General features: G+C 46.8%; 1 protein-coding gene across 1 annotated transcript in view; it reads right to left on the bottom strand.

The window, feature by feature from the left end:
• Nucleotides 1–24,930, bottom strand: part of LOC134607981 (uncharacterized) — a 72,483-nt gene extending 47,553 nt beyond the window's left edge. The window contains exons 1-4 of the mRNA XM_063450599.1: nt 24,799–24,930; nt 21,993–22,055; nt 16,889–16,957; nt 15,900–15,930 (exon numbers count right to left, since the gene is read on the bottom strand). Of these exons, the coding sequence (XP_063306669.1) occupies nt 15,900–15,930; nt 16,889–16,957; nt 21,993–22,040 (148 nt within the window). The 5' untranslated portion in view covers nt 22,041–22,055; nt 24,799–24,930. The remainder of the gene's footprint in view (nt 1–15,899; nt 15,931–16,888; nt 16,958–21,992; nt 22,056–24,798) is intronic.
• Between the last annotated feature and the right edge of the window lie 1,759 nt (nt 24,931–26,689).

Below are 26,689 nucleotides of genomic sequence, written 5' to 3'. Positions count from 1 at the left end.
ATGCGTTGCAGGAGAGGTATGTAGTTGGACTGGTACAGCAAGCTCATGTCTGAGGTAAGTGTGATTCCGAGGTAGCGCATATGTGGCTGGCACCATCGGAAGGGGTATTGATTTTTGAGGGTTTCGACCATTCGTGCGGGTGTCGTGAGGTTGAGGACTTCGCATTTCGCCTCATTTAGTTTGAAATTGGACAGTTCCCCGTATACCTTGAGTTGTGCCATAAGCCCTGGTAGGGTGTTTTCAGGGTCGGTGATGAAGAAGAGGAGATCATCGGCGTACGCGTCGATTTTGTGTGTCGAGGATTTCCACGTGAAGCCTTTGATCTCCGCCGCCTGCCGGACCGCCTCCAGGAGGGGCTCGAGGGAGAGCGCGAATAGCATGGGCGAGAGTGGGCAGCCCTGCCTCGTGCCGTTCCGTATTTGGAAGGAGTCCGTAAGCGCGCCATTTACCCGTACTCTGGCTGTCGGGTTGTTATACAGCGCTTTGATCCATAACATCATGTTGTCGCCGAGTCCGATTGCCTTCAGTGTGTTCATAAGAAAGGACCAGTTCACTCGGTCGAACGCCTTTTCAGCATCAGTGGATAGGAGGATAGTATGCTCTTTGGATCGTTTCGTTAGGTGTTGGATCGACAGGGCTCTCAGGGTACTGTCCCTTGCTTCTCTCCCAGGTATGAAGCCGGTTTGGTCCGGGTGTATAAGTTTCGGTAATAGGCGGCTTAGCCTGTTGGAGAGTATTTTTGTGAGAAGTTTCATATCCACGTTTAGAAGTGATATTGGCCTGTAGTTTCCGCAGAGCTCGGGGTCTTTCCCCGGTTTGGGGAGGACCGTAATAATGGCCTCTAGTGATTCCGGGTGGAATTGGGCGTCTGTCGTGAGGGCGTTGAGAGCTAGTGTGAGTTTTGGGAACAGGGTAGTTTTGAATTTTTTGTAGTATTCCAGGGTGAAGCCATCCGGGCCCGGCGCTCGTCCAGTCTTGGCTGTTTTGATTGCGCCTGCTACTTCTGCTTCTGTGATCGGGGCCTCCAGTGATTTCATCTCGTCTCGATGGAGTTTGTTCGTGACGAATTTAGTCAGATATTCGTGTATCCTCCTCTGTTTTTCTTCGGCTGCTGTCCCCTGGGAGGGGTGTGCAACATTGTATAGGGTTGAGTAAAAATCGCGGAATTGGGTGGCTATTTTGTCGGGGAATTGGGTGGTCGTGCCATCGGCTGTCCGAAGTCTGTGGACTTGGGCTATCGTTTGGGGCCCTCTAAGCATTCTTGCCAGTAGTTTTCCCCCTTTGTTGGCGTGCTGGTAGAAGAATGCTTTCGATCGCTGTATGGTGCGGTAGTGGTGGCGCGTGAGAAGGTCTCTTAGTTGTCTGCGTGCTTCCAGTAGGGCTGCGTATGTCGATACAAGTTGGGATCTTTTGTGTTGCGATTCGAGCGATGTTATTTCCTCCACCAGGGTGGTCATCTGGCGTTTGGATTCTTTTTTTTTCCTCGCGGTTAAGCGTATCAGTGTGCCACGTATTACACTCTTGTGTGCTTCCCAAATGGTGGTCGCCGTTAGTTCATCCGTTGTGTTTAGGTCGAAGTATGTGGTTAATTCCTCGGATATCTGTGTGCGTGTCACTAGGTCCAGTAGGAGAGAGTCTTGTAGCCTCCATGTCCGCGTGGCTGGTCGCACATATGGGGAGTCAATTGCCATGGATACTGGGCTATGGTCCGACCATAGGGCAGTTTCGATCTCCGTAGATTGTAACGTCGATAGTTGTTCTTGTTGCAGGAAGAGATAATCTATTCTTGCATATCGTTTGTGGAGAGCGGAGTAGTGGGTGTACTCTCTGTCTGTGGGGTGTATTGCTCTCCAGCAGTCTACCAGCCGCAGGCCTCGGAGAGCCATGTTTATGCTTCTCAGTGCCCCCTGTGGGACGCTACTGTGGCCTGTGGAGGAATCCAGGAGTGGGTGTAGGGGGACGTTGAAGTCTCCCCCTACAATGAGGGTGCCTTCCATAAAGTGGGAGAGCTTGGCGAGGGTCCTACGGACGTATTGGGCTTGGTTAGTGTTCGGCACGTATAGTGTTGCAAACGTGTAGGTGCGGTTCCTTATTACCCCTTTCAAGAATAAGTAGCGTCCTTGGGGATCTATTATTTTGTCTGATACTTCGAATTGGAGTTTCGCCGCCAGAAGGATCGCTACTCCTGCCCTTCGGGCTGTGGGGTGGTTGCAGAGGAATGGAGATGGGTAGTCCCTGTTTTTCAGATTCGGCGCGGATCCCTCTTTGAAGTGGGTCTCCTGCAGAAAAGCCACTGAGATGTGACGTCTGTGTAGGTCCCGTAGCAGTTGTGTCCGCTTCTCCGGGATATTCAGTCCCCTGCAGTTCAGGGTGAGAATCCTGTATGGATCCGGCACGTATGCGCAGGATCCCGCCATTCGCCGGGGTGCGATCGGGCGCGGGACGCGGGGCGCAGCCACGCGGCCGGAGCCTACCCCAGGCCTCCCAGGCCAACTGCCCGCCCCCGTCGGGTCGCGCCCCCGCGGGTAGATCCGCAGCCGGCGGAGGGAGGGAAGAGGGGGTGGGGGGGGAGGGCGGGAGGGGGTGAAGGGTGGGGTGGTGTGCCTCTCAATGGGGAAGAGAGGCGTGTCGCCCGAGGATTGGGGGCGTGAGTTCCTCCTGTGTGAGGAAGTTCGTGTGCCTGCGGAGGCAGTCGCCGGCTAGAGCCGCCAGCTGTCGGCCGGTAGCGTCCCACCGGCGGCTCCCCGCAGGGTATTAGTATTCACACGAACAGGGGCGTGGGGGCACGTATCCGCCTCCTATTGTGGCGCCAAGGTAGTGGCGTGAGGCTGTCCGGTAGGTACGAGGGCTACCGGGTAGTAGTGTGGGTCCATTTGTGGTCCGCCACCGTGTATGTAGTTGATTGACGTGTACCTTACGACTTGCTGATTCCTTTTGCCATGTGGGGGTGAGCTGTATTGTGATGTGTATCGATTCCCCGAGTGGGAGTGTAGTATCGTCCGATGTTTGGGTGTCAGTGGAGTCGTCATTGTCCCAGTCGGAGTCCCTGGTTGCCGCGTAGGGTGGGATGGGGCGGTCCCCCGCCTTCCTCTGTTGTTATGTCAAGCGGGGTGTGTACCTCCCGTGTGGGGCTCAGTCATCTATCCCCTACCATTCAGGTTTTGTGTAGTGATTGTGTGGGCAGGGGGGGGGGAGGGCTAGGTCTAGGCAGGTGCGTCTGAATTGTCCTAGTGTGTGGGTGTGCATACATACATTTCAGAAGTGTATTCATATATCGTAGTTGCAGCACTGGCCTTAAGTAGAAACGGTACATAGCAAAATACATAACGGTTGATAGACAGGTTAGTCGGAGTTAGCTTCTGATTGTTGCTCTGTAGCAGCTTTCTGTCCCTAAGCTGCTCATTTTACCCATCCCTTACGAAAAATTGTGGGCGACATCACCCTGCTTGTCTTCCTATAGGTAGATTCCTGGTATTTATTGAGTGATAATGTATACTATTCGTGCGGGGGGGGGGGGCCTATCAATGCTTGCGCATATGAGTGGTTGTGTGGGGAATGGGGGGGGGGGGGGGGGGGCTAGGTCTAGGCAGGTGTGCCTGAGTTGTCCTAGTGTGTGGGTGCGCATCCATACATGTCAGAAGTGTATTCCTATATCGTAGAAACGGCACATGGCAGAATACGTAACAATAGGTAGACAGGTTAGTCGGAATTAGCATCTGATTGATGCTCTGTATCGGCTTTCTGTCCCTAAGCTGCTCTTTTTACCAATCCCTCAAGAACAATTGTGGGCGACATCACCTTGTTTGTCTTCCTATAGGTAGGCTCCTGGCATTTATTGAGTGATAATGTATACTATTCGTGCGGGGGGGGGGATTATACCCCGAAGCACCTGCCGCTATGGGTTTTCAAACTTCTAGACCTATCAATGCCTGCGCATATACTTATATACATATACTTATACGTTGAGGTGGTGGGGTGGTGGGGGGGGGGGATTGCTGATCCCTGTGTTGTTTCACCGATGGTAGTGGGTTGACACTAGCAGATGGGGGAGGGTGCCCATTGGAGGGATTGGGGATGCAGCGTGGTTTCGTGGCGTGAGTTATAGTTTCTGTTAAGGGGAGCTGTAAATTGTTCCTCTGATCTGCAGCGTGCGGGGGTTGTTTCCCACCTGGGAGCTGGTCCGGGGTTGAGCCTTTTGAGTCCCATGTATAAAGTCCCGTTCCGGGGTGGGGGGGGGGGGAGATTGCTTCAGGTGGGTTCCCCGGTGAAGATGGCCCCGTCCCATTCCCCACCCAAAGACAGCAACCATGTGGTGAGTGTCCCCCAACCAGTTCTGTGTGGCAGACATAGCGTGATGACCTGGGGGGAGATTGCCCACTGTGGGGTTTCCTAGTGCAGGTGGCCCCCTCCCACTCCCCACCCACGTGGCGAGTGTCCCCCACTCTAGTCCGGGTGGCAGACATAGCGTGTCGATATGTCGTCGGGGGGGGGGGGCTCGTGAGCACTCACATTTGAGGTGATGGGTTGCGTCCATGTGTGGGTGTAGGTGCTGGACCCTCGGGGCTTGGGAGCAGTTGCCTTAGGCTATTCCTCGGGGATGGTCGGGTGAGGTGGAGCTGGCTGCTGACGTGGGGGGGGGGGGGAGATTGCTTCAGGTGGGTTCCCCGTCCCATTCCCCACCCAAAGACTGCAACCATGTGGTGAGTGTCCCCCAACCAGTTCTGTGTGGCAGACATAGCGTGTTGACCTGGGGGGGAGATTGCCCACTGTGGGGTTCCCTAGTGCAGGTGCCCCCCCCTCCCACTCCCCACCCAAGGACAGCGTCCCTGTGGCGAGTGTCCTCCAATCCAGTCCGAGTGGCAGACATAGCGTGAAGACATGTCGCCGGGGGGAGGGGGGGGGGGGGGGAGTACTCACATTTGAGGTGATGAGTTGCGTCCATGTGTGGGTGTCTGTGCTGGGCCCTCGGGTCTTGGGAGCAGTTGCTTTAGGCTATTCCTCGGGGTTGGTCGGGTGAGGTGGAGCTGGCTGTTGATGTGGCTCTCGTGGGCCCCTACAGGGACGCCTGAGCTGCCGTTGTGTTGCGGTGCCTCGGTTGAGAGGTTCCAGTATCCAGTCAGGTATCTGAAGGGAGGGAAGTCCCGTGCGGAGCAGGAAGTTCGGCACTTCTTCAGGCCATCGCAGCACGACCCATTCATTGTTGTACCGGGCTTGCAGACTGAATGGGAAGCCCCATTTGTATGGGATGTTTCTGTCCCTTAGTGCCATTGTGATGGGACGCAGTGCTCGTCGCGCCTCCAGGGTCACCGGTGAGAGGTCATGGAAGAGGGAAACCCCGGTCCCCTGATACCTCCACGTGGTTTGTGCTCTGGCTGCCCTCATGATCTTCTCCTTCAGCTGGTAGGAGTGAAGGCAGCAGATGATGTCTCGCGGTTCTCCCTCCTGGAGCCTCGGTTGTAAGGCCCGGTGTGCCCGATCAAATCGGATGTCAGCTGGGGCCTCCTCTCCAAGGATAGTACGGAAGAGGTCCCGCAGCGTTGTCTCCACGCTCCCTTCGGCCTCCTGTTCCGGGATTCCGCGAACTCTGATATTGGAGCGACGGCTCCGGTTATCGAGGTCCTCCGTCTGGCGTCTCAGGGTAAGTAGTAGGTTGCCTTGTCTGGAGATGGCAGTGTCTGTTGCTGTGGCCTGCTGGCGTATGGTTTGGGCCTGTTCCTCCAGGGATCGTATGCGGCCGTTTTGTGCGTCGACGTCGGCCTGTAGTGCTGAGACCGCCGAGGCAATCGATGCTGTGAGTGAAGTTTCCAGGGATCGTAGGTCTGCTTTAGTGACCATTCCCGTTGCTAGTCTTCTGAGTTCTGCCCCTATGTCCGCCAGCGTAGGCTGCTCCAGGTCGGAGTTAGTGGAGGCCGGAGATGTCGGCGCCATATTGGGGGGACATGCCTCGTGGGTAGGCCCCGACGGGGTGTGGAGAAATCCGTCCATCGGTCCCGACACAGAGGACGTGGGTGCCCCCCTGGGGGTTTGCGGGTTATCCTGTCGTCTATTGCGCCCCATTTCGTTCCGTGGGTCGTGTGTGGTGTGCTTTTAGGAGCTTGGTGGCGGAGAGCTCGTGGTTTAGACGTCCATACTGTTCGGAGTCTTGGCCACGCCCCGTCACCTGTTTCTTTACCACTTAAGCAATGTGCAAACCATGCTCACCAGAGGAATTATCACAGTCACTGCCAATATTGTTCTGCAGCTCCAGTTACAGAGAACATAAGAACTGCCAGTAGGTGCCTTCTCCTGCTCTTCCCAGTCACTCACTGTTCTGTCAGCATCATCCTCTATGCAGAGAACAAATTGACAAATGAGGAGATGGACCACATATTTACATTTCATTAAAACTACTAATGTATCCCGATTGCAATCTGATTTCCAATAGGGTACCCTGAACCTGAAATTAAAATCTAGACACTGGTCCCCACCAATATAGAATGTCCAAAATCCAATATTTATAATACCTCCATTTTAGACTGGGGGTGGGAGTAAACACAACTAAGAGATATTTATATACATTAAAGGAATAAGTTAATTTACGGGAGAGAAAGTGTAAGTTGGTGCTAGGAAGAGAAAGAAGAAAAGATGAGAAAGTCAAGATCTTGACATGTGAAATCACACTATACTAGAACTACAGCAATTGATTTTTAATTCATCATTTAGTTAATATCACTTTGAATCCATTTGTATATATTGCGATAGTTGTAATAGATGTGAGAAAGAAAAGTGAAGTTTTATACCCGTTTTACTCACCTGGTTCCAGTGCCGGGAGCCTCGTGAAGCCGTGCCCCCTATTTTGTCAAAATGACGAAATAGGCGGGCGCGAGCAATCAGATGCTTCCATTCATGCCGCTCTATGAAGGGGGCCCTACATGATAGGAAGTCCTTCTGGTGGCCGTCTGAGTGACGGCCACTAGAGGTATTCCTATCAATCAATGTAAACACTATTTTCTCTGCAGGGAGCTATAGATCTCACCTGAACAAATACATTAAGCTGTAGTTGTTCAGGTGACTATAGTGTCCCTTTAACTCCACACCAGTTAAATTTCCTATCTAAAAAGGGATTATAAGACAAATGAGAAACTATTCAGTCTTATGTGCAAGCCCTAGGTTGACAAAGATAGATCTTCGCCTTCATACTTTGTGAAAGTCAAAGTAGTGGGAATCAGGCATTGACTGGTGAACTATTGAGGCTCCCTGTCAGGGTACCTGAGGCCTCTACCTCTAAGGGAGGTAGAGACTTGGTGGTTTATCCGTCCAGGCGAGCTGTTTCCTCCGTTCCTCGCGGTTCATCCAGTCACTTAAACACCGGCCGCGAGGAATCCACGTCCTTTTCTAGCAGGACGCTCAATACGTGACGTCATGACGCTATCACGAGCGACCTGTCACTCAAGTGTCCGATATCCAATCGGTACTTGTCAGAGGCGTGATTACTATCCAGAGCCAGGGTATTTAAGCTTACTTCTCACTTCAGCTCATCGCCCTGTCGTGGTTCTAGCTTGTCTAGTCACTCAGTGCTCTGGTATTCTAGTTTGCTCTTTTGGTTTTGACTCGGCTCGTTGTACTACCCTGTTTCTCTGTTATCCCTTGACCCGGCTTGTCTCTCGCTTATCTGTCTTCTCGTTCCCTCGACCTCGGCTTGTCTCTGACTATTCTTTACTCTCGGTACGTTAGTCCGGCCATTCTAAGGCCCGGTATACGTACCTTTCCACTCTTTGTACTCTGCGTGTTGGATCCCTGTCCCGATCCTGACATTACGACAGGGCCAATGGATCCTGCAGGTACAAACAGTCAGCTTGGTTCTTCGGATCCCAGGTTTGACGCCATGGAACATAGGATGGATCAGATGGCTTTGGCACTACAGGCACTTTTGTCCCGTGCTAGTAATCCACCTGAGGAGACACGTACTCCTTCTATCTCTCCTGCAGTCTCAGGTCTAGAGGTAGCCACTGTAGGTGCTTCTTCCCGTATTACCCCACCAGTACGTTATGGCGGGTCACCGGAGAAGTGTCGTGGCTTTCTAAACCAGATTAGCATCCATTTCGAACTACAACCCCGCTCTTATCCTACAGATAGAGCAAAAGTTGGATTTATTATTACTCTGCTCATTGAAAAAGCTTTGAGATGGGCCAATCCTTTATGGGAGAATGATAATCCACTCGTCTATAATTATAATGCCTTTGTAGCTGCTTTTAGAAGAACTTTTGACCCTCCTGGCAGAAAGGTCAATGCAGCTAGATTAATGTTGCGCCTTAAACAGGACAATCGAACACTTGTGGATTATGCACTAGAGTTCAGATCCTTGGCGGCAGAAGTTAAGTGGAACGAACAGGCTTATATAGATGTGTTTCTGAATGGGTTATCAGATGTAATTCTTGACGAGGTCGCTACTAGAGAACTCCCTGAAAATTTGGAGGATTTAATTTCTTTTATATCTCGTATTGATGAACGCTTAAGAGAGAGGCAGAACACTCGAGATAGGACCCGTAGACCCTCCTTTAAACTAGCGCCTACCTTTCAAATCTCTGAGTTCGAAGACTTACGTATTCCTGAACCTATGCAGATAGGCAGTACTCATCTCACTGAAAGGGAGAGACAGTACAGGAGAAGGGAGGGTTTATGTATGTATTGTGGAGTCAGGGGTCATTTACGCCTAAATTGTCCCAATCGTTCGGGAAACGCTCGCACCTAAGTTCCTCTAGAGGACAGGCCTTGGGTGTTTCTACTTTGTCCTCTATTCACAACTACAAGGAGCTCAGGCTTGTGTTACCCGTTTCTTTAAAGTGGGAGAGGGGAGTAGTTAAGGCTATGGCACTAATCGATTCTGGAGCTGCTGAGAGCTTTATAGATCAGGGTTTTGCTGCCAAGCATGCTATTCCATCCCAGTTAAAAGAGATACCTCTGGCTGTTGAGGCCATCGATGGTAGACCGTTACTTGAGCCTGTTATTTTTCATGAGACCATACCGATTAACTTGACTGTTGGCATCCTGCATAAAGAGGATATATCCTTGATGCTCATTTCTTCTCCGTCTATTCCCATAGTTCTGGGGTACTCCTGGCTGAGGAGACACAACCCTATTATTAATTGGGAATCAGGGGAGATAGTTTCGTGGGGAGAGAATTGTCAAGAAAAATGCTTGCGGAAGGTCTTACCTCTTGGGTTAACTAATACATCGAATACCTCTGACAATCCTACAGAGACACAAATTCCGTCTCAGTATCTAGATTTAAAGGCAGTATTTGACAAAAAGAAAGCCGATACCTTACCCCCACACAGGTCCTTTGATTGCAAAATTAACCTACTCCCTGGTACCATGCCTCCCAGAGGTCATGTATACCCATTATCTATAAAGGAGAACTCAGTCCTAGAGGAATATATTCACGAGAATTTAGACAAGGGATTCATCAGGAGGTCCTCCTCCCCTGCCGGGGCTGGATTTTTTTTTGTTAAAAAGAAAGATGGTTCTTTGAGACCTTGTATTGATTATCGAGGTCTGAATAAGATAACCATTAAAAATGCCTACCCGATTCCCTTGATCACCGAACTCTTCGATCGTTTGAAGGGCTCTACAATTTTCACCAAGTTAGACCTCAGAGGGGCATATAACTTGGTGAGAATCCAGCAGGGACATGAGTGGATGACGGCATTCAATACTCGATATGGCCACTATGAATATACCGTCATGCCTTTTGGGTTATGCAATGCACCAGCAGTATTCCAAGATCTGATTAACGAGGTTCTTAGGGAATTTCAGCAAGAGTGCGTCATTGTATACCTAGATGATATACTCATTCATTCTAGTGACATTGAGATTCATCACAAACAAGTCAGGAGGGTTTTGCACAAGCTTCTCCAGCATGGCTTGTACTGCAAGTTGGAGAAATGTAGCTTTGATCAAACCCAGGTAACCTTTCTCGGCTATGTGATCTCTGGGGAGGGGTTTAAGATGGATCCGGATAAGCTCCAATCCATTCTAGAGTGGCCTTTACCCACAGGTCTTAAAGCCATACAGAGATTTATTGGTTTTTCCAATTATTATAGGCGCTTTATTAAGGGCTATTCTTCCATTATTGCACCTATCACTAACATGACCAAACAGGGGGCTGACACTAAGAATTGGACTACTGAAGCTCTCCTTGCGTTCAAAACTCTCAAGGAGCTTTTCGCTTCCGCTCCAATTTTAGTTCACCCTGACACTTCTCTGCCATTTTTGCTCGAGGTAGACGCATCAGAGACTGGTTTAGGTGCTGTTCTATCCCAAAGGTTGGGTGTTGATAAACCATTACATCCATGTGGATTTTTCTCTAAAAAATTGACCGGTACTGAAAGCAGGTATGACATTGGTGACAGAGAATTACTAGCGGTTATCAAGGCTTTGAAAGAATGGAGACATTTATTGGAAGGTACATTACATCCTGTTACCATCCTGACAGACCACAAAAACTTGTCTTATATCGGAGAGGCCAAGCGTCTGTCCTCCAGGCAGGCTCGTTGGTCGTTGTTTCTTACCCATTTCAATTACGTTCTGACTTACAGACCTGGGTCAAAGAATTCTAAAGCCGATGCGCTATCTCGCCAATATGAACCCTCTGCTTCAGTTGAACCACTTTTGTCTTCCATTGTACCCAAATGCAATATTATTGCTAATACCAGTCTCAAAATTCATTCCCCGCTACTTGACCAGATCTTGAAGTCACAACATCTAGCTCCCGGAAACACTCCTGAGGGAAGAAACTTTGTTCCTCCTGAACTTCAACTGGAGCTCTTACAATGTTTTCATGAAAGTAAAATAGCTGGTCATCCTGGTATTCGCAAGACGTACTCTCTGATATCCAAGGATTTCTGGTGGCCTTCACTTCGTAAGGATATTGAGGAGTTCGTCGCAGCTTGTGTGACTTGTGCCAAGACTAAACTATCTCATGCATCCCCATGTGGCCTGTTACACCCCTTGGACATTCCTGAGAAACCTTGGTCCTGTTTGTCCATTGACTTTATCGTTGATTTGCCTGCTTCCAAAAGACAGACTGTTATTCTCACGGTGGTGGATAGATTTACCAAGATGGCTCATTTCGTGCCATTACCTAAACTTCCGACTTCCCCTGAATTGGCGGAGATTTTTGCGAGAGAAGTTTTTCGCCTACATGGGATCCCTTCAGAGATTGTTTCTGATAGAGGTTCTCAATTTGTCTCACGTTTCTGGAGATCCTTTTGTTCTCAAATGGGCATCAAATTGAACTTCTCCTCTGCCTATCACCCCCAGTCTAACGGAGCTGCTGAACGTACTAATCAAAAGATCGAACAGTATCTGCGTTGCTTTGTTTCCGAACACCAGGACGATTGGGTCGGTCTGATTCCTTGGGCGGAGTTCGCACACAATAACCTTGTTTGCGATTCAACTCGCTCTAGCCCTTTCTTCATGAACTATGGCTTTCATCCTTCGATTTTTCCTTCGGTTTCCTCTTCTCAGGGGATACCGTCGGTTGATGATCATGTCGCCAACCTGAAGAAATTATGGGATCAGACTCGGCAAATTCTATTACATAGTTCCTCGCTGTTCAAGAAACACGCTGACAAGCATAGAAGAGCGGCTCCTGTTTTTGTTCCGGGGGATAGGGTATGGTTGAGTACCAAGAATATTCGCCTAAAAGTTCCATCTATGAAATTTGCTCCTCGCTACATAGGCCCTTACAGGGTTCTCACTCGTATCAATCCGGTTGCGTATCGCCTTGCTCTGCCACCTGCCTTACGCATTCCTAACTCCTTTCATGTCTCCTTGTTGAAACCTCTTATTTGCAACAAATTCTCCTCTAAGGTCTCCTCACCTCGTCCTGTTCAGGTGGAGGGTCGGGAGGAGTACGAGGTCAGCTCCATCATTGACTCCAGAATTTCAAGGGGTAAATTGCAATATCTGGTCAACTGGAGGGGTTATGGTCCTGAGGAGAGGAGTTGGGTACCTCAGGAGGACGTTCATGCTTCTCGCCTTCGCAGAGCATTTCACCTCCGCTTCCCATCTCGCCCCGGTTCATTCCGCCCGGTGGGCGTATCTGAGAGGGGGGGTACTGTCAGGGTACCTGAGGCCTCTACCTCTAAGGGAGGTAGAGACTTGGTGGTTTATCCGTCCAGGCGAGCTGTTTCCTCCGTTCCTCGCGGTTCATCCAGTCACTTAAACACCGGCCGCGAGGAATCCACGTCCTTTTCTAGCAGGACGCTCAATACGTGACGTCATGACGCTATCACGAGCGACCTGTCACTCAAGTGTCCGATATCCAATCGGTACTTGTCAGAGGCGTGATTACTATCCAGAGCCAGGGTATTTAAGCTTACTTCTCACTTCAGCTCATCGCCCTGTCGTGGTTCTAGCTTGTCTAGTCACTCAGTGCTCTGGTATTCTAGTTTGCTCTTTTGGTTTTGACTCGGCTCGTTGTACTACCCTGTTTCTCTGTTATCCCTTGACCCGGCTTGTCTCTCGCTTATCTGTCTTCTCGTTCCCTCGACCTCGGCTTGTCTCTGACTATTCTTTACTCTCGGTACGTTAGTCCGGCCATTCTAAGGCCCGGTATACGTACCTTTCCACTCTTTGTACTCTGCGTGTTGGATCCCTGTCCCGATCCTGACACTCCCACAGTCTCGCAGGATCCTCCATAGATCTCAGTGTTGTATGCGCAAGAGTACAACACTGACATACTTTAAAAAAAAACACACACAGACACTGCCAAGTACACCCCTATATTTTCGCACACACTTACACGCATACTGACACCTCACACAAAATAATTGTATTCACACACTGGTTTCACTCACTAGGACATTGCAGTCACACACTAATACTATATGCAAACAAGTGTCTGTACTTACAGATCATAGCACTGCACACAACAATTCTTTATATATTCGCACACTGGCCCTGCACACCCTCCTGAGACATACAGAAACAGAAGGTAGTGAGGACTCTATCAATTAGGACAAGCAGGCAGGAGTTCATCGGGCTTAAGGAATTTGTGGCCTCATTCACCCCAACATAATTATTTTAATTAGGTACAAGTAGGTACCTCCATACATGAAAACATACATGCATTAAGTATGCAATTTTTCAATTGGGGGAAATATCTAAAACAACATGCAAAGGCTGCTCTCTTCTCTGAAGCCTTTGCCAGCCCTCCCTTCCAACCCCTTGTGGCTCTCCAATCACAGAGTTCCCAGTGCAGCTCAATTAGAAGTCTTTGCAAGACAGGTGTTCTGAGCAATTGCTGCATCTTGAGTGTAGCTCCACTGAGCAAAACAAACCAGAATGTAATGGGACCTATTGTTTGATTAAAAGTCAGGGCAGTGTAACAAGGTTCATTTATAAAAAGGGGGCCAGAGTGTCCCTTTACACTTTGCCCAAGGTCTCACAAAAACATAGAGCCGCCCTCCCACCAGACAACAACGACCTATACATAGAAAACTATAAACGCTTACTGACCACCCTAACGAAAGACCTTGCGACATGGCAAGTCAAACCTATCTCCTGGATAGGAAGACTACATAGTGTAAAGATGAATTTGCTACCGCGCCTCCTGTTCCTCTTCCAGGCTCTACCGGTGAGGGTCACCAAGGGAGACCTCAAGCCACTCCAAACAGCTATAGACGAATTTATATGGGCCGGGAAGAGGCACAGGATAGCAAGAACTACCTTACACACACCCAAAAGCAAAGGAGGCCTAGGCCTCCCCAACTTACATGCCTACTATCTGGCGGCACAGCTAGCTCAAATTATAGAGTGGCATTCTCCACCCGACACCCACAGGTGGGTCGACCTTGAAACCCTGCTAATGAACACAGACCTTCCACAGTTCTGGATCTGGGTACCAAGACCCGATAGACCAGACCTTACCACAACGTGCCCGGCAATCCTGAACTCCATCAAGATCTGGGATGCCGCAGCCCACAAACACGCGCTTACACACCCAATCTCCCCTCTCACGCCCTATCTACGTAACAAGGCATTCCCCCCCGGGCTGGCCGCTAGGGACTTCAGAGGAATCGAGAATACGGGTATACAAAGATATCATCAGTTATACCACACTAACACGATAAGAACATTCGAGGAACTCAATGCCCTTGCCCCACTAACCACCAGAGACCATTTTAGATACATTCAGCTACGGGACTTTGCAGGCACGACACAGGTCAAAACAGCCGCCAGGGCCAAGCCCACATTCTATGAAAATTTATGCGTGTCGTAGGGACCACGTACCGGCCTCATCACCCTTTTATACAACCAGCTCAGTGCACCACCAGACAGGGCCTACACCCCCTCATATGTTACACAATGGGAGAATGACCTACAGCAAACTCTGGAGGGGGGGGAATGGCAAGATATCTGTGAGGCAGCAGCAAAGGCATCTATATGCGTGATACACCAAGAGCAGTGCTACAAAACACTCATGAGGTGGTACACCACCCCGGTTAAATTATGTCGCATGGGTAAAACACCTACCGACACATGCTGGAGGGGTTGCGGAGAGAAGGGCACATATTTACATATGTGGTGGACATGCCCCAGGGTGATGACCTACTTGGAGGAGGTAGCTCACCTCCTGACTGAAGTACTAAACAAACCAATCAGGCCGGACCCGTGGTCATCCCTAATAGCTAGACCTGTTGACACATTGATTAATAAAGAGCAGAAGCTGTACAACAAACTCACACTGGCAGCACGACGAGCCCTAGCCCAGACGTGGTTACAAATTGACATGCCACAAAAGGAAAGAATCATAAGCAATATCCGAGAGGCCTACCTCATGGACAAATTAACGCCACAAGTTCGAGACACATACCCCTTGTTCCTTAAAACATGGGAGCCATGGGAAGACTACACCAATCGTTGAGAGACACGCCTCAGATAGATTTGACCAAGCACGCTGATAAGAAAATAACGACCCAAGTGCCGCTCACCCCACGATGGATATGCCCGTACCCAATCCTATCCCCCCATCCTCCCCTCCCCCTCTATTCTTTTCTCTCTTCTCGTATACCGGGACCTGTCGATTGGTCCTGTTCTAAAAATGTTCATGCTAAAAAGGAGTGTATGGGATGTAGATGATATAACATGCTAATTACATATCTGTACCCCGTGAGAATGGAGGTACACGGTGACAAAGGACATAAGCAATTTTCGACATATACAACCGAAGGCAATCTATAGCCCTGAGTTATAGAATTATCGGACACACCACCAGAACGGAGGACACCAACTACCTACATAGTACGAGTTGAAAACGACAAGGACTTGCTACCTTCCCCCGTTCACACTATATGAAGGCATTATTGCACTGTATGTTGTCAAATTGTAAAGCCAATGTCTAAATGAGACCTATGCTATAGAACAAGCATGTCCTCTCGCTCAATTAATGCTATACACTGCTACGTGCATGAATTGAAAAATAAAGATTTATAAAAAAAAACAAAAAACATAGAGCCGCCTTTGAATGCAGTGCAGATAAAACAGCAAGGGAGCATGCTGCTCATTGCTCCTTGTAATTTAGAAAGAGTGTGAAAGTCTGCCAGGATTTGTGACATATCTCAGCAGTTGGATGTCAGGCAAAAGGCAAGGGTAGTGCCATAGTGGCCAAACTTGGTCATGTAGATTTAAATGTAAGTCTGCAGTGAGTATGTGTCCATGTATGTATGCCATTGAATGTTTGTCGGTATCTGTGCAAAATGTGTGTGTCAGTGAGATGGTGTGCATTACACATATACAGAGCCACCTTATGCCAACTCCCACATACATATTACACTCAGCTAACCACCACAATCAAACAGGCCCCACATAATATTAGACAGCCATATATCCTAATCAGGCGTATTGCTACGTACCACCTCCACAATTTTTAAGTGATTCTTCTACCTGTGAAAATAAAAAGTAAAAAACAAGCAATGTGTTAAAACACTGGAAATCTGGAAGTACCTGCACATTTAGAGAGTAACACGTTTTTTTTTTCTCCAGGATGGAAAAAAGAAATGTTAAGCTTCATATATAATAGCAAAAAATATCTTGTTACCTGAATCGAGGTTTGTCATAAAGGAACACTAAGGGTATGTAAGCAGACATCCTTTCAATTTTAAACATGCTTTTTCTGTACTAATTAGAATCTACATGAATGCAACCCCAGCCAATTCCAAGTAAACTTTCAGTTTTCTTGGGCTCTGTATCATGCCCGTGCCATTCAGCTCTACTTTAGTGAAAGGAAGGGAGTTACGCCGGGTTCTGAAGTTAAATCCAAATTAAATGTATATGGACCTATTACTCTTATGTAAAACAGAAATAGCTGTATTTCTTGGAAATACCTTTGAGTAAAACCAAATTTCTTTCTGTAAGAACCACCAGTGGAAGCAGTAGTCTTTTATTACTACCAGTAATCTTGAGCGGCATGATCAGCAAGGAAACATGCTGGTTAACACGACTCTATGGGTAAACGTTTGGAAGTCTTGCCCATGCCAAGTCTCTTAATCCATTTAATTTAAAGCTCAAATTGTATTGTTCTTTTAATACTTCAAGTAATTTTGTTATATGTTCTATTCTGTGAAATTTGTTTTGGATGGTATATCAATTATTATGTACAAACGATACTTTGCCTTCAGTTTCTAAAATTTGCACACGTGCATCATTCATCCCATCTGGTCTATAGACATGTCAAGTGACAGCTAAAGCACTGTTACACAGAGTCTAGTTATGATTCTGTATATGTGGTCAGTGGACACAAGTTCACTTGTGAGAATTTATTAAAATCACTGCTGAAACTCTTTACTAATGCACTAAACAAACGTTGAGTTAATACATCTATCACAAAATACAATGGTCTTACCTTCTTGTGTTTAGCACCCATAAAATGCATGTGTAGATTGAGAGCTGACAAACATGATACACGGCAGATCTGTAAGAGATATTGTTAGAAAATCATACAAAACAGAATAAGAAAAATACAATTGATGAAGGAAATGGGGGACAAAGCTAGCTCTCGATCTGAACAGCCACATGACTGCAGAGCTGCGTCTAAAAATAGATCTTTATTCAAACATCTGGTCTCAGCAAAGAGCATTTTTGACAAATTGATCACCCAGCAGTACTAGACTACATATGAGGTGAAAAACTTAAAAACCAAAAGATCGATTAACCACGAAACTCCGTTGATATCGGGTACTTGTTCCAGAAGTCACAAGAAAGCAGACCCGACATGGCTTCGGAACTCTGTGACCTCGCAGATGAGCTGCCAATGCACAGGATAGAATATCTAGGCTGCCAAGAGACCCCCCTACCCAAATCTTTCCAGACACCTCCAGTGACCGTGACCATTTTAACGATACTCCTGACTGATCTATGTCAGGGTCCTCACTTGATGACACCAGGGCCATCCCTTCCCTCTCCTGTCCTTCACAGGCCATCTCCATATATAACTCTACTCTTACATCTGCCTTGAACACTGCAGCGCCACTCCAAACAAGCACCTCGAGGAGGACCCGCCCCCAACCATGGCATACTAAATCAACGCGCTACCTGCAAAGATGCTCCCGTTGTGCTGAACGCTCCTGGAGGAAGTCTCGTACACAATCACTTTCTCCATTATAGATTCATATTGTGTTCATACAGTGCAGCCCTTGCCCTTGCCAAAACAGTCCTATTTTTCCTCTCTCATTAGTTCATGTTCTCGCAACCCCAGGCGTCTCTTTCACACCTTTAATTCTCTTCTTCGCCCTGCTGTGGCCACCCCCAAAACTAACCTTACTGCTGATAACTTTGCATGTTACTTCACTGACAAGATTGAACAGCTAAGGAAAGAATTCTCCCCTCCTTGCCTGTTTCTCAATCACACATAGATCATGCCGTTCCTACCCTTCAGACATTCTCCCCAGCTACTGACCAAGAGGTGGCTGCTCTTCTTTGCTCCTCTCGCCCCACCACTTGCCCGCTCGATCCTGTCCCATCTCACCTTATTAGATCTCTCTCCACTTGTCTTGTGCCTTCTCTAACACACATCTTCAACTGCTCGCTCTCTTCTGGCATCGTCCCTGCTGACCTTAAACATGCCACTGTAGTACCTATACTAAAAAAAACATCCCTCGACCCATCCACCCCCTCTAACTACCGTCCCATATCCCTGCTCCCTTTTTCCTCAAAGCTTCTGGAAAGACTTGTCTTTACCCGTGTGTCTCATTTCCTCAATTCCAACTCTCTCCTTGACCCCCTTCAATCTGGCTTCCGCCCTCTCCACTCTACAGAGACTGCCCTTATCAAAGTTACTAACGACCTAATCGCAGCTAAATCCAAAGGCCACTACTCCATACTAATTCTTCTTGACCTCTCAGCCTTTGACACCGTTGATCATGCTCTCCTTCTTCAAACTCTTCAATCACTTGGTCTCTGTGACTCTGTCCTCTCGTGGTTTTCCTCTTATCTCTCCCAACGCTCATTCAGTGTCTCCTTTTCTAATGATACCTCCTCCCCTTGCCCTGTCTCAGTTGGCGTTCCCCAAGGCTCCGTCCTTGGTCCCCTTCTATTTTCTCTTCATACTGCCTCTCTTGGCAAACTTATTACCTCTTTTGGATTTCACTACCACCTGTACGCCGATGACACCCAGCTATATCTCTCCTCCCCGGACCTCTCCCCTGCCGTCCTGCAACGTGTCACTGCTTGCCTTTCTTCCATCTCTGACTGGATGTCCTCCCGCTTTCTGAAACTCAATCTCTCAAAAACTGAGCTCCTTGTCTTTCCTCCTCCTAATACTGATCCTCATCTTTAGCTCTCCCTCCAAGTTTGTGGTACCAACATTAGTCCATCCTTGCAAGCACGCTGTCTTGGCGTCATACTTGACTCTGGTCTCACCTTTGAGCCTCACATCCAGCATGTTGCCAAATCCTGTAGATTCCATCTTAAAAACATAGCCCGCATCCGCCCCTTTCTTGCACCAGATACTACCAAGGAGCTTGTCCATGCTCTAGTAATTTCCAGCATGGATTATTGTAACCCTCTCCTGATTGGTCTTCCCAATAGCCGTACTGCACCCTTACAGTCTGTAATGAATGCTGCTGCTAGATTGATTTTCCTCTCTAGTCGTTTCTCTCACACCTCACCCCTCTGCCAGTCCTTACATTGGCTTCCTGTATGCTATAGGAGTCAATTCAAGGTACTAACTCACACCTATAAAGCACTGAACAACTCTAGCCCCTCTTATATCCATAGGTATGTCCCTTCTCGGTCTCTCTGTTCTGCCCGTGACCACCTCCTGTCCGTTGTCCGCACTCGTACGGCCAACTCGCGCTTGCAGGACTTCTCGCGGGCGGCTCCCTTCCTATGGAATAGCCTGCCTACCGCCATCAGACTCTCCCCTAGTCTTGCATCTTTTAAGAAGTGCCTTAAAACCCATCTCTTTAGGAAAGCTTATGGCCTCCAAGACTAACCCTTACCTCACATACCTGTCTCTTGCCCTCTCCTAAAGGGCAGCCCACCTTATTTGATTGTAAATTCCTGTCCTAATGTGTTTTACACCCCACCTCCTATAGAATGTAAGCTCGTTTGAGCAGGGTCCTCTTCAACCTATTGTTCCTGTAAGTTTATCTGTAATTGTCCTATTTATAGTTAAATCCCCCTCTCATAATATTGTAAAGTGCTACGGAATCTGTTGGCGCTATATAAATGGCAATAATAAATAAATAAATAAATAAACATAGGGGCTGATGGAGCTGCAGCTCCAGGCCCATTTAAAAAAAAAAAAAAAAAAAAACATTTTTACTTTTTTTTTTTTTACATACTACTCTTAGGTTTGCCATCTGACTGGTATTTTAAGGCACAGGCAGTATTTAAGGCTGCCTGGCCATGACGGTATTGCAGTAATACCGGCAATACAAATGCAAATACTTTTCTCAGTATAAACGGAGATTACTCTGCAATACCAGCACTGGCCAGTAGGGGTTACTGTGTATGGAGAGAGGCAGGGATAGGAAGTTACAGCATCTCCCTGCCTCGCTCTACTGACTCTCCGCGGGGGAGCAGCTACACAGCACAGAGAGTCCAGACAGCAGCCTCAAGCCTGCAGAGACAGACTACAGCTCAGATATGTGAGGGCAGCCTGGCATCAGTGTCCCTATGCATCACAGTGTCAGTGTCCCCATGTCGCCCAGTCACCTAGTCTCTCAGTGTCCCCATGTCTCCCCATCCTAGTGACACGGGACACACTGAGACATAGGGAGACTAGGGGACTGGGCGACATGGGGACACTGAGATACACAGGGACACTGATGCCAGGCTGGCCTTACAATTCTTTGGACAGACATACCCCCTTTTTGGGCATGTTCGCCCGTTTTGGCAGTTTTGGTCATGTGATTTGTATCAGTGGCCCACACTTTTACCCCACCCATTGACTTCCTGCTTCACTGGACACTGCTGTTAGGGGGTATGGATTTACTTGAAAGATGAAAGCATTAGCTTGAGTATGTGTTTTCTTATAGCTGCATCCTTTGAGTTTCCCTCCAACACCATCTCCATCAGATACATGACGCTTGGGAGGAATGACTGTTTCAGTGTTTTTGGTCGATAAGTTTCTGTAATTAGGCCCATCATAATTGTCAGCACCAGGCCCACTGGGCTGTTAATCTGGCCCTGGATGACACGCAAGTAAGGGAAGACTTACTGTCAAGGAGGACAGTAACCAACAGTGGGCAAAAATCGTTCAGACCCCTTACAACTACTATTTCAGTACATGGCCTGTAATACCGATAGGGCACCCGATGTTCACTCCTCATCCAGCACAACTTAAAGGATCTGATGCCTTAGAAATGGAGACTGTTCTGTCTAACCTGGGTCTCGGCTCAACATTCCAATACAGCACCTCTGGAACAACTGAGACTGCTGCTCCCTTATGGGACCCTGCAAAGATCACCCCACGTACTCCTGAAACTAGGATTGCTTTAAGTGCTGCAGCATGAGTTCTTGTTTGTTAGGACTCATCTATTTTTTTTGCCTCATTGCCTTTGTAAATGCATCTTTAGAGTTCACCTCGGGGTTTGCCAGTGTTCATGAAGGTGATGGAGGGGTAAAATTCTGCAAAATCCAATTTTTTATTCAGCTTCATGATAAGAGCTGAGTGAGATGACGTGCTTCCCGGCTCAAGGTTAGGCTCAGCTCCCCTTAATTAAGTTTATATAGTGCCTGGAGGTCCTTGGTGCGGTCTTACCTTAAGGGTTAAACTGTTTATGAACGTTTTAACCCCAATATTGTCCAGAAGGCACTCATTATCTCAGCTCCTCTTTCTCCACCACAGTCCCCTGCCTTAATGGGGGAAATTTTTACTTTGCACTGATGGTAGGCTGAGAGCCAACACTGTCAGTCTATCACTAGCTTCACATTAATAGAGATGCATTTTTGTTGTGCATTGATTTCAATGAAAAGCAGTTAAAGACAGAGTGTTAGCTGATGCAATCAGCCTATCACTAACAGACAGACAATCTGAGGCTACCTCAATGAAACACTTGCAAATTATTTGACAACTGAGGACCACAGAGTGCAGTCACCTCCTTCATTGAAAGTCAGCAATGAACTGCTCTGAGCTAGCCCAGCAGTGTGAAAGGAGTCGAGTTAGGGACTGGCACCAGTGGACCGCAGTTAAGTTGGTAAAAGTTTTGACTGTTTACATTTGAGGGGACACCAAGGTAAACCTGACAACATTACCACGACACATACTGTAATGGTTAAGGCCCTTTGAGTGTTCAATGGAAAATGTTCACTTTGTCAAAAGTAAGTGGAATCCCTCAGGGTCTTTTCTGGGTCCACTTCTCTTCATTCTGTTGAATGAAATTCTGATGTCTGCATAAAATGTGACTAGACCATAAGGAATTATATATGTACTATCTTTCAATAAATCAGTTTTTTTGGCATACAGGAAAAAAAAAATAGTACTTATAAGCTTCAATACTTACATTACACCAAAAGAGGGGTGTACTTGTGTTAGTTGATGAACTTTCCATCTTTATGATAGAAAACTAAATAAAAAAAAATAAAAAATAAAAATTATTTGAAAAACGTCATCATTCCAATGCATCTGCACATTCCCATAGACATTTTTCAAGCATGTATTTCAATAGTATCTGCCTGTACCTTTAAAGTATACCTATAGGACAAAATCAAATAAATAACCCTATAGGACAAAATCAAATAAATAATTGTAGTACAAATTTGCAGCAGAATACAAATGATAATTGTTCCTGTACCTTGTGTTAACAAAGCAAATTAAGTTTTTAAAGATTATTTTAACAGACCTTTAAGCACTGTAACCATTACAGCACTCTTGGGGCAATGGTACCAGTAATCCCCTCCGCTGTTCCAAACAGAAGATGTAAGACCATTTCTGGAAAGTTTTACACTTACATGGCTCAATCGTGTGCCTGTAGTTATACCAACTATATCAAAGCAGGAGTTCACAATTCCATTTTAGCATATCGACACTTTGTATGTTGCTCGCTAGCTGAGAAATTTAATGACCTGGAAACTTGCACAAAATGGACATAAGAGTGGAATCTGAACTTCCACTTTACCTGTCTGGAAGAGATCAGAAGGTGAGTGATTGCCTGGAGAGACCCATGTAAATATCAAACTGTTTGAAAGTAGTTTGACCCACAACTTGCTGTGTAATGTGCATGTGATGTACGATGATGGCTCTGGATAATGTGTTTGTGTGCTATGTTTTGCTCCCCTCCTGCTTAACTTTCTGCAGAGAAAGGGGTTGTTGCTTCTGGATGTTCTTTGTAGATTACAAGACTGGTGGTACAGTGTAATCTGCACCTCTGGCAAGTGCAAACCACAGTATTCGCTCCCTTGTGGTCCGTGGTCTATGCTCTGAATTATTACCGACTGCGAACCACGTGGTAGAGATTACTGTGCCCTGGCACGGACCCTCACCAAATCCACAGCAGCAGCCCTGCCGCTTGCCCAGGCTATAGAACTAAAGGCTGGTGAGTAGTGTTTGAAGATTTCCACACAAAAAACAGTTATAAGGAGTAAATTGTGCATTAATTTTGTTTTTTTTTAATAAATGGTCTATATCAAGCATTAACCAATGTGACTCAAGAATTTACTTCGAGAATGGAGCACCCCTTTAACCTTTGCTTTTATTAAAGGAACATTCCATTGAAACACCCTTTTTTAAAAAAAACACAATTTAGTAGATATACCCCCAAAGAAAACAGGCACCTATTTTTTCTGCATGGCTTTTTTAAACCCCTTAAGGACCAAACTTCTGGAATAAAAGGGAATCATGACGTGTCAGACACGTCATGTGTCCTTAAGGGGTTAAGGGTATATGAAAAATAGATTGAAAAAGCTGCAGGACTGCTCTTTTGCAGACACAGACTTTAAGTCTGTGCCTTAGGATATGCCAATCAGAAGCTTCTCGTTGAGAATCATTAGAGCACTGCAATCGCATGCTAGTGACTTTAGCACATATACTGTATAGCTTGTTGAGAAGCATAACCTCACTGAGAAGGGGGAGGCAAACATGTGCTAACAGATTAAATCCTCCATGGTTGTCTGATTGACACCCAGGAAGATCGTTTTGCTATCAATTAAAGTGACTTTCATCGAAATATTTATATGTATAAACTGTCACAAATATTACAGAATTGTTGTTTGTATTCATACCACTGTAGTTTATTTTAACGCTTTGTGAGGTGGGATCTTTTATCTTAATGTTTCTGTGTCGTACCCCTTTTGTAACGTCTACAGATTTTGTATATTTAAATACTTCCCAAGTGTCCCTATTTAGGAGAGACAGTCCCTATTTGTGATCTAAATACCTCTGTGCCTCTTTTTGATACCAATGTCCCTCTTTTGTAGAAGTGTATTGTAGCATCCTTGGTATGTATTAATTTATGCCAGAGTGCCACAGAAATAATCCAGTAATTTGACTTTAAACTATAATAAAGCATTTTAAAATTAGTCTGCTTGAATTCATTATTTTTTGTTCTACATAACATTTTAGTTGTATAGATTGTCATTAGCAAGTCATCTAAAATCTCTCAGAGCAGGCCCGTCCCTGGCACTATAGTACCCCCTTGCTCGCCTGACACAGTGCAGAATGGTTAAAAACCAATCTGCCACTTACCTGAATCCAGCGCTGATGTCTCTCTGTACTGGGTCAGGCTACGTTTTGGCTTCTCCACCGACGTCAGGGACCTAACTCACAAGAGCGGCAAGTGCCGCACTTGCATTGGAACTACCTTATAGGAAAGAAATGAATCAATACTTTCCTTTGGGCTTTCAGTGTACTCTGGATGTCCCTTAATGCAGAGAGTGAGGACGCCCAGCATCAGTTAGGCTACCAAAAGTCACCTAATGACCCAGAAGCGCCTCTCGTGGATGAGCTGAAGTGGTCTAGGTGCCTATAGTGTCCATTTTACAAGTGGCCTATTTGTCCATTTGGGAGGTATGCACTTACTGTATGTTATGGGTGTAGCCCCATAAAAGCAAAACACGTCTATACTTATAATATATGTATAAAAATACAACAACATTCTGGTGTAATTTCTCAGATCAATTCGATAGTGCTCAGCAGCAACAGCAGTAAACTATTGTAGGTTTAACACTCGAAATATTCTATTGCAAGAATCAACAATATATTGAATTTAGAATGTAGATCAGATAGTGTAAGCGTATCCTGTAACAGTGTGCATTATCCAGTGTGCTAGCTTTTACAAACTGCATACAAAGGCTTAAGAAAAGGAAACTTACGTTTTGCTCTATCTGCACTCCTACTGTAAACACATCTCGCTGCTACGAACAATTAGTTCCCTGTTGTTGTTGATGTATCTAGTAAGCAGTGGGGACACTTGTAAAAGCTGGACTCCGTAGCCACCGACCGGAAGTAAGCTCTAGCTTACACACCAGCTAGTATAAGCGGAAGTAAATACTGCGTTATGTCTTTTGTGTTTAGCACTCCATTCTCTTCCCTGCGGGTACTGGGGTTAGAACGCATTGCGAATATGGACAAAAAACATGTTGCGCCTTCCTCGTGCCCATAGGGGTCACTCTTATAATGTTAGGAATCATCTTTTATAGTTAATCACTAAAATTGTACACAATTTGATAGGGAGCAGTTAGGATTGTGAAAGCTAGAGTTCCACTTATTATTCTAGTGATAGTAAAAGCCAACGGTGCCCTGTCAGAAATATTAGCAATCATTTGAAGATTCCATTTCTGATAAAAATGAACTAATATGAGTTTTCTTTATAACAGAAAAAAAGCCGTACTGGAAAAATTAGTGTGCAATTCCTTTTTCAATGTTCCACAATTCCTGTTTTTTTAACTAAATTCCTATATCAACTATAAGAAAAAAGGTTAAGCTATTCGTTAAGGATTTTATCCCTAAAGCAGGTGTGGTGGAATCTCGGTAAAAATAAATTTAGTAGGCCGAGATTACCACGTGGCATGTGTACGTGCATATGCTGACGTATCGATCAGTTGGTTGCACGAGGCAAGATACGATCAGTAGTGTACGGAGCATGTGCAAGAATACAGGATATAGTATTCCCCTCCTCCATTGTGCTGGACAAGCCATGCGGTCAAACAGGAAGTTAATTCTTATTTGTGTTGATTGGTTAAGAGAATGTGCGGGTGGAGCTTAATATGGGAGGAGTTATGTGCCTATATAAGGAGCCTGCACTATTGTCCGGGGCTCAGAACTTGCTGTATTTTGGTGACATTAGTCCCTCTGAGTCCCGATCGGTGATCCAATAAAGAATCTCTTCCTTCCTGAAGAAACCTGTGTCCATCTCTCTGTGCTTGGCTTCCGTCAGTTTCTCCGGTATCATTTGGTGCATTGGCCGGGAAGCTCATCGTTCAACGGTAGCTGAGAGGCAGAGGCGTGAGACGGTCTATCTTTGCCCACGTTCTCTACGGCTGCACCCCTGAACTTCTGCGTGGACCTCCCTTCGTCTCGGCGCCACTGGTCTGTTGTCCAGGAGATCATCGGCCTCTACGTGAGAAGTGCTGGGGTGTCCCCGTCGATGAGTGTGAACTCAGGTTCAGGAACGAGGAGGTAAGACAACTGCTGTTTTAGACGGCAGGACCCACTAGGGGTATACCGATTGTGCGGTAGGCCCAAAGGGGTTTTGAATCTGTGTATCTGCCCCCTCTGTCGGAGGGAAGGAGCGAAGGCGCACCGCTCGATCGAACGCTCTTTAGTCAGACCGTTTGATTTGGTTAGTCAGGCGGGGTCCTGGTGTAAATAGCCCTAGCCGGACACCGGTGTCTTGTCTAGACTAGCGTTCTAGGGTGTATATTACGTTCGCTAGGTCGGAGGGACCGGGAGACTAAGCGGCGCCTGTGTAAATTCGGTTCGCTAGTTCTCATCCTATCTGGGCTAAGTGGGAAGGCGTGTAAATTTGGAACCCACTAGACTTTTGATAGTGCGACTAAGAGGCGCCTGTGTAAATTCGGTTCTCTAGCTCGCTATATATGTGGTGATTGGGCAGTGTGGCTAACCAAAACGGGTGTATATAGTTTTAGGTAGTCCATTCAAGGTACTGGCCAATAGTTTAGTTGGGAATTGTAAATGTGTTAACGATTGTTTAGTAAAGTGTATATCTTGTTAGATAGCGCGAGCTCAGCCGTCTAGCGAGAG

Source organism: Pelobates fuscus, chromosome 4, assembly GCF_036172605.1.
Source record: "Pelobates fuscus isolate aPelFus1 chromosome 4, aPelFus1.pri, whole genome shotgun sequence".
Classification (NCBI taxonomy): domain Eukaryota; kingdom Metazoa; phylum Chordata; class Amphibia; order Anura; family Pelobatidae; genus Pelobates; species Pelobates fuscus.
The sequence above is the reverse complement of the archived record's forward strand: the minus strand, read 5'-3'. Positions and strand labels throughout refer to the sequence as shown.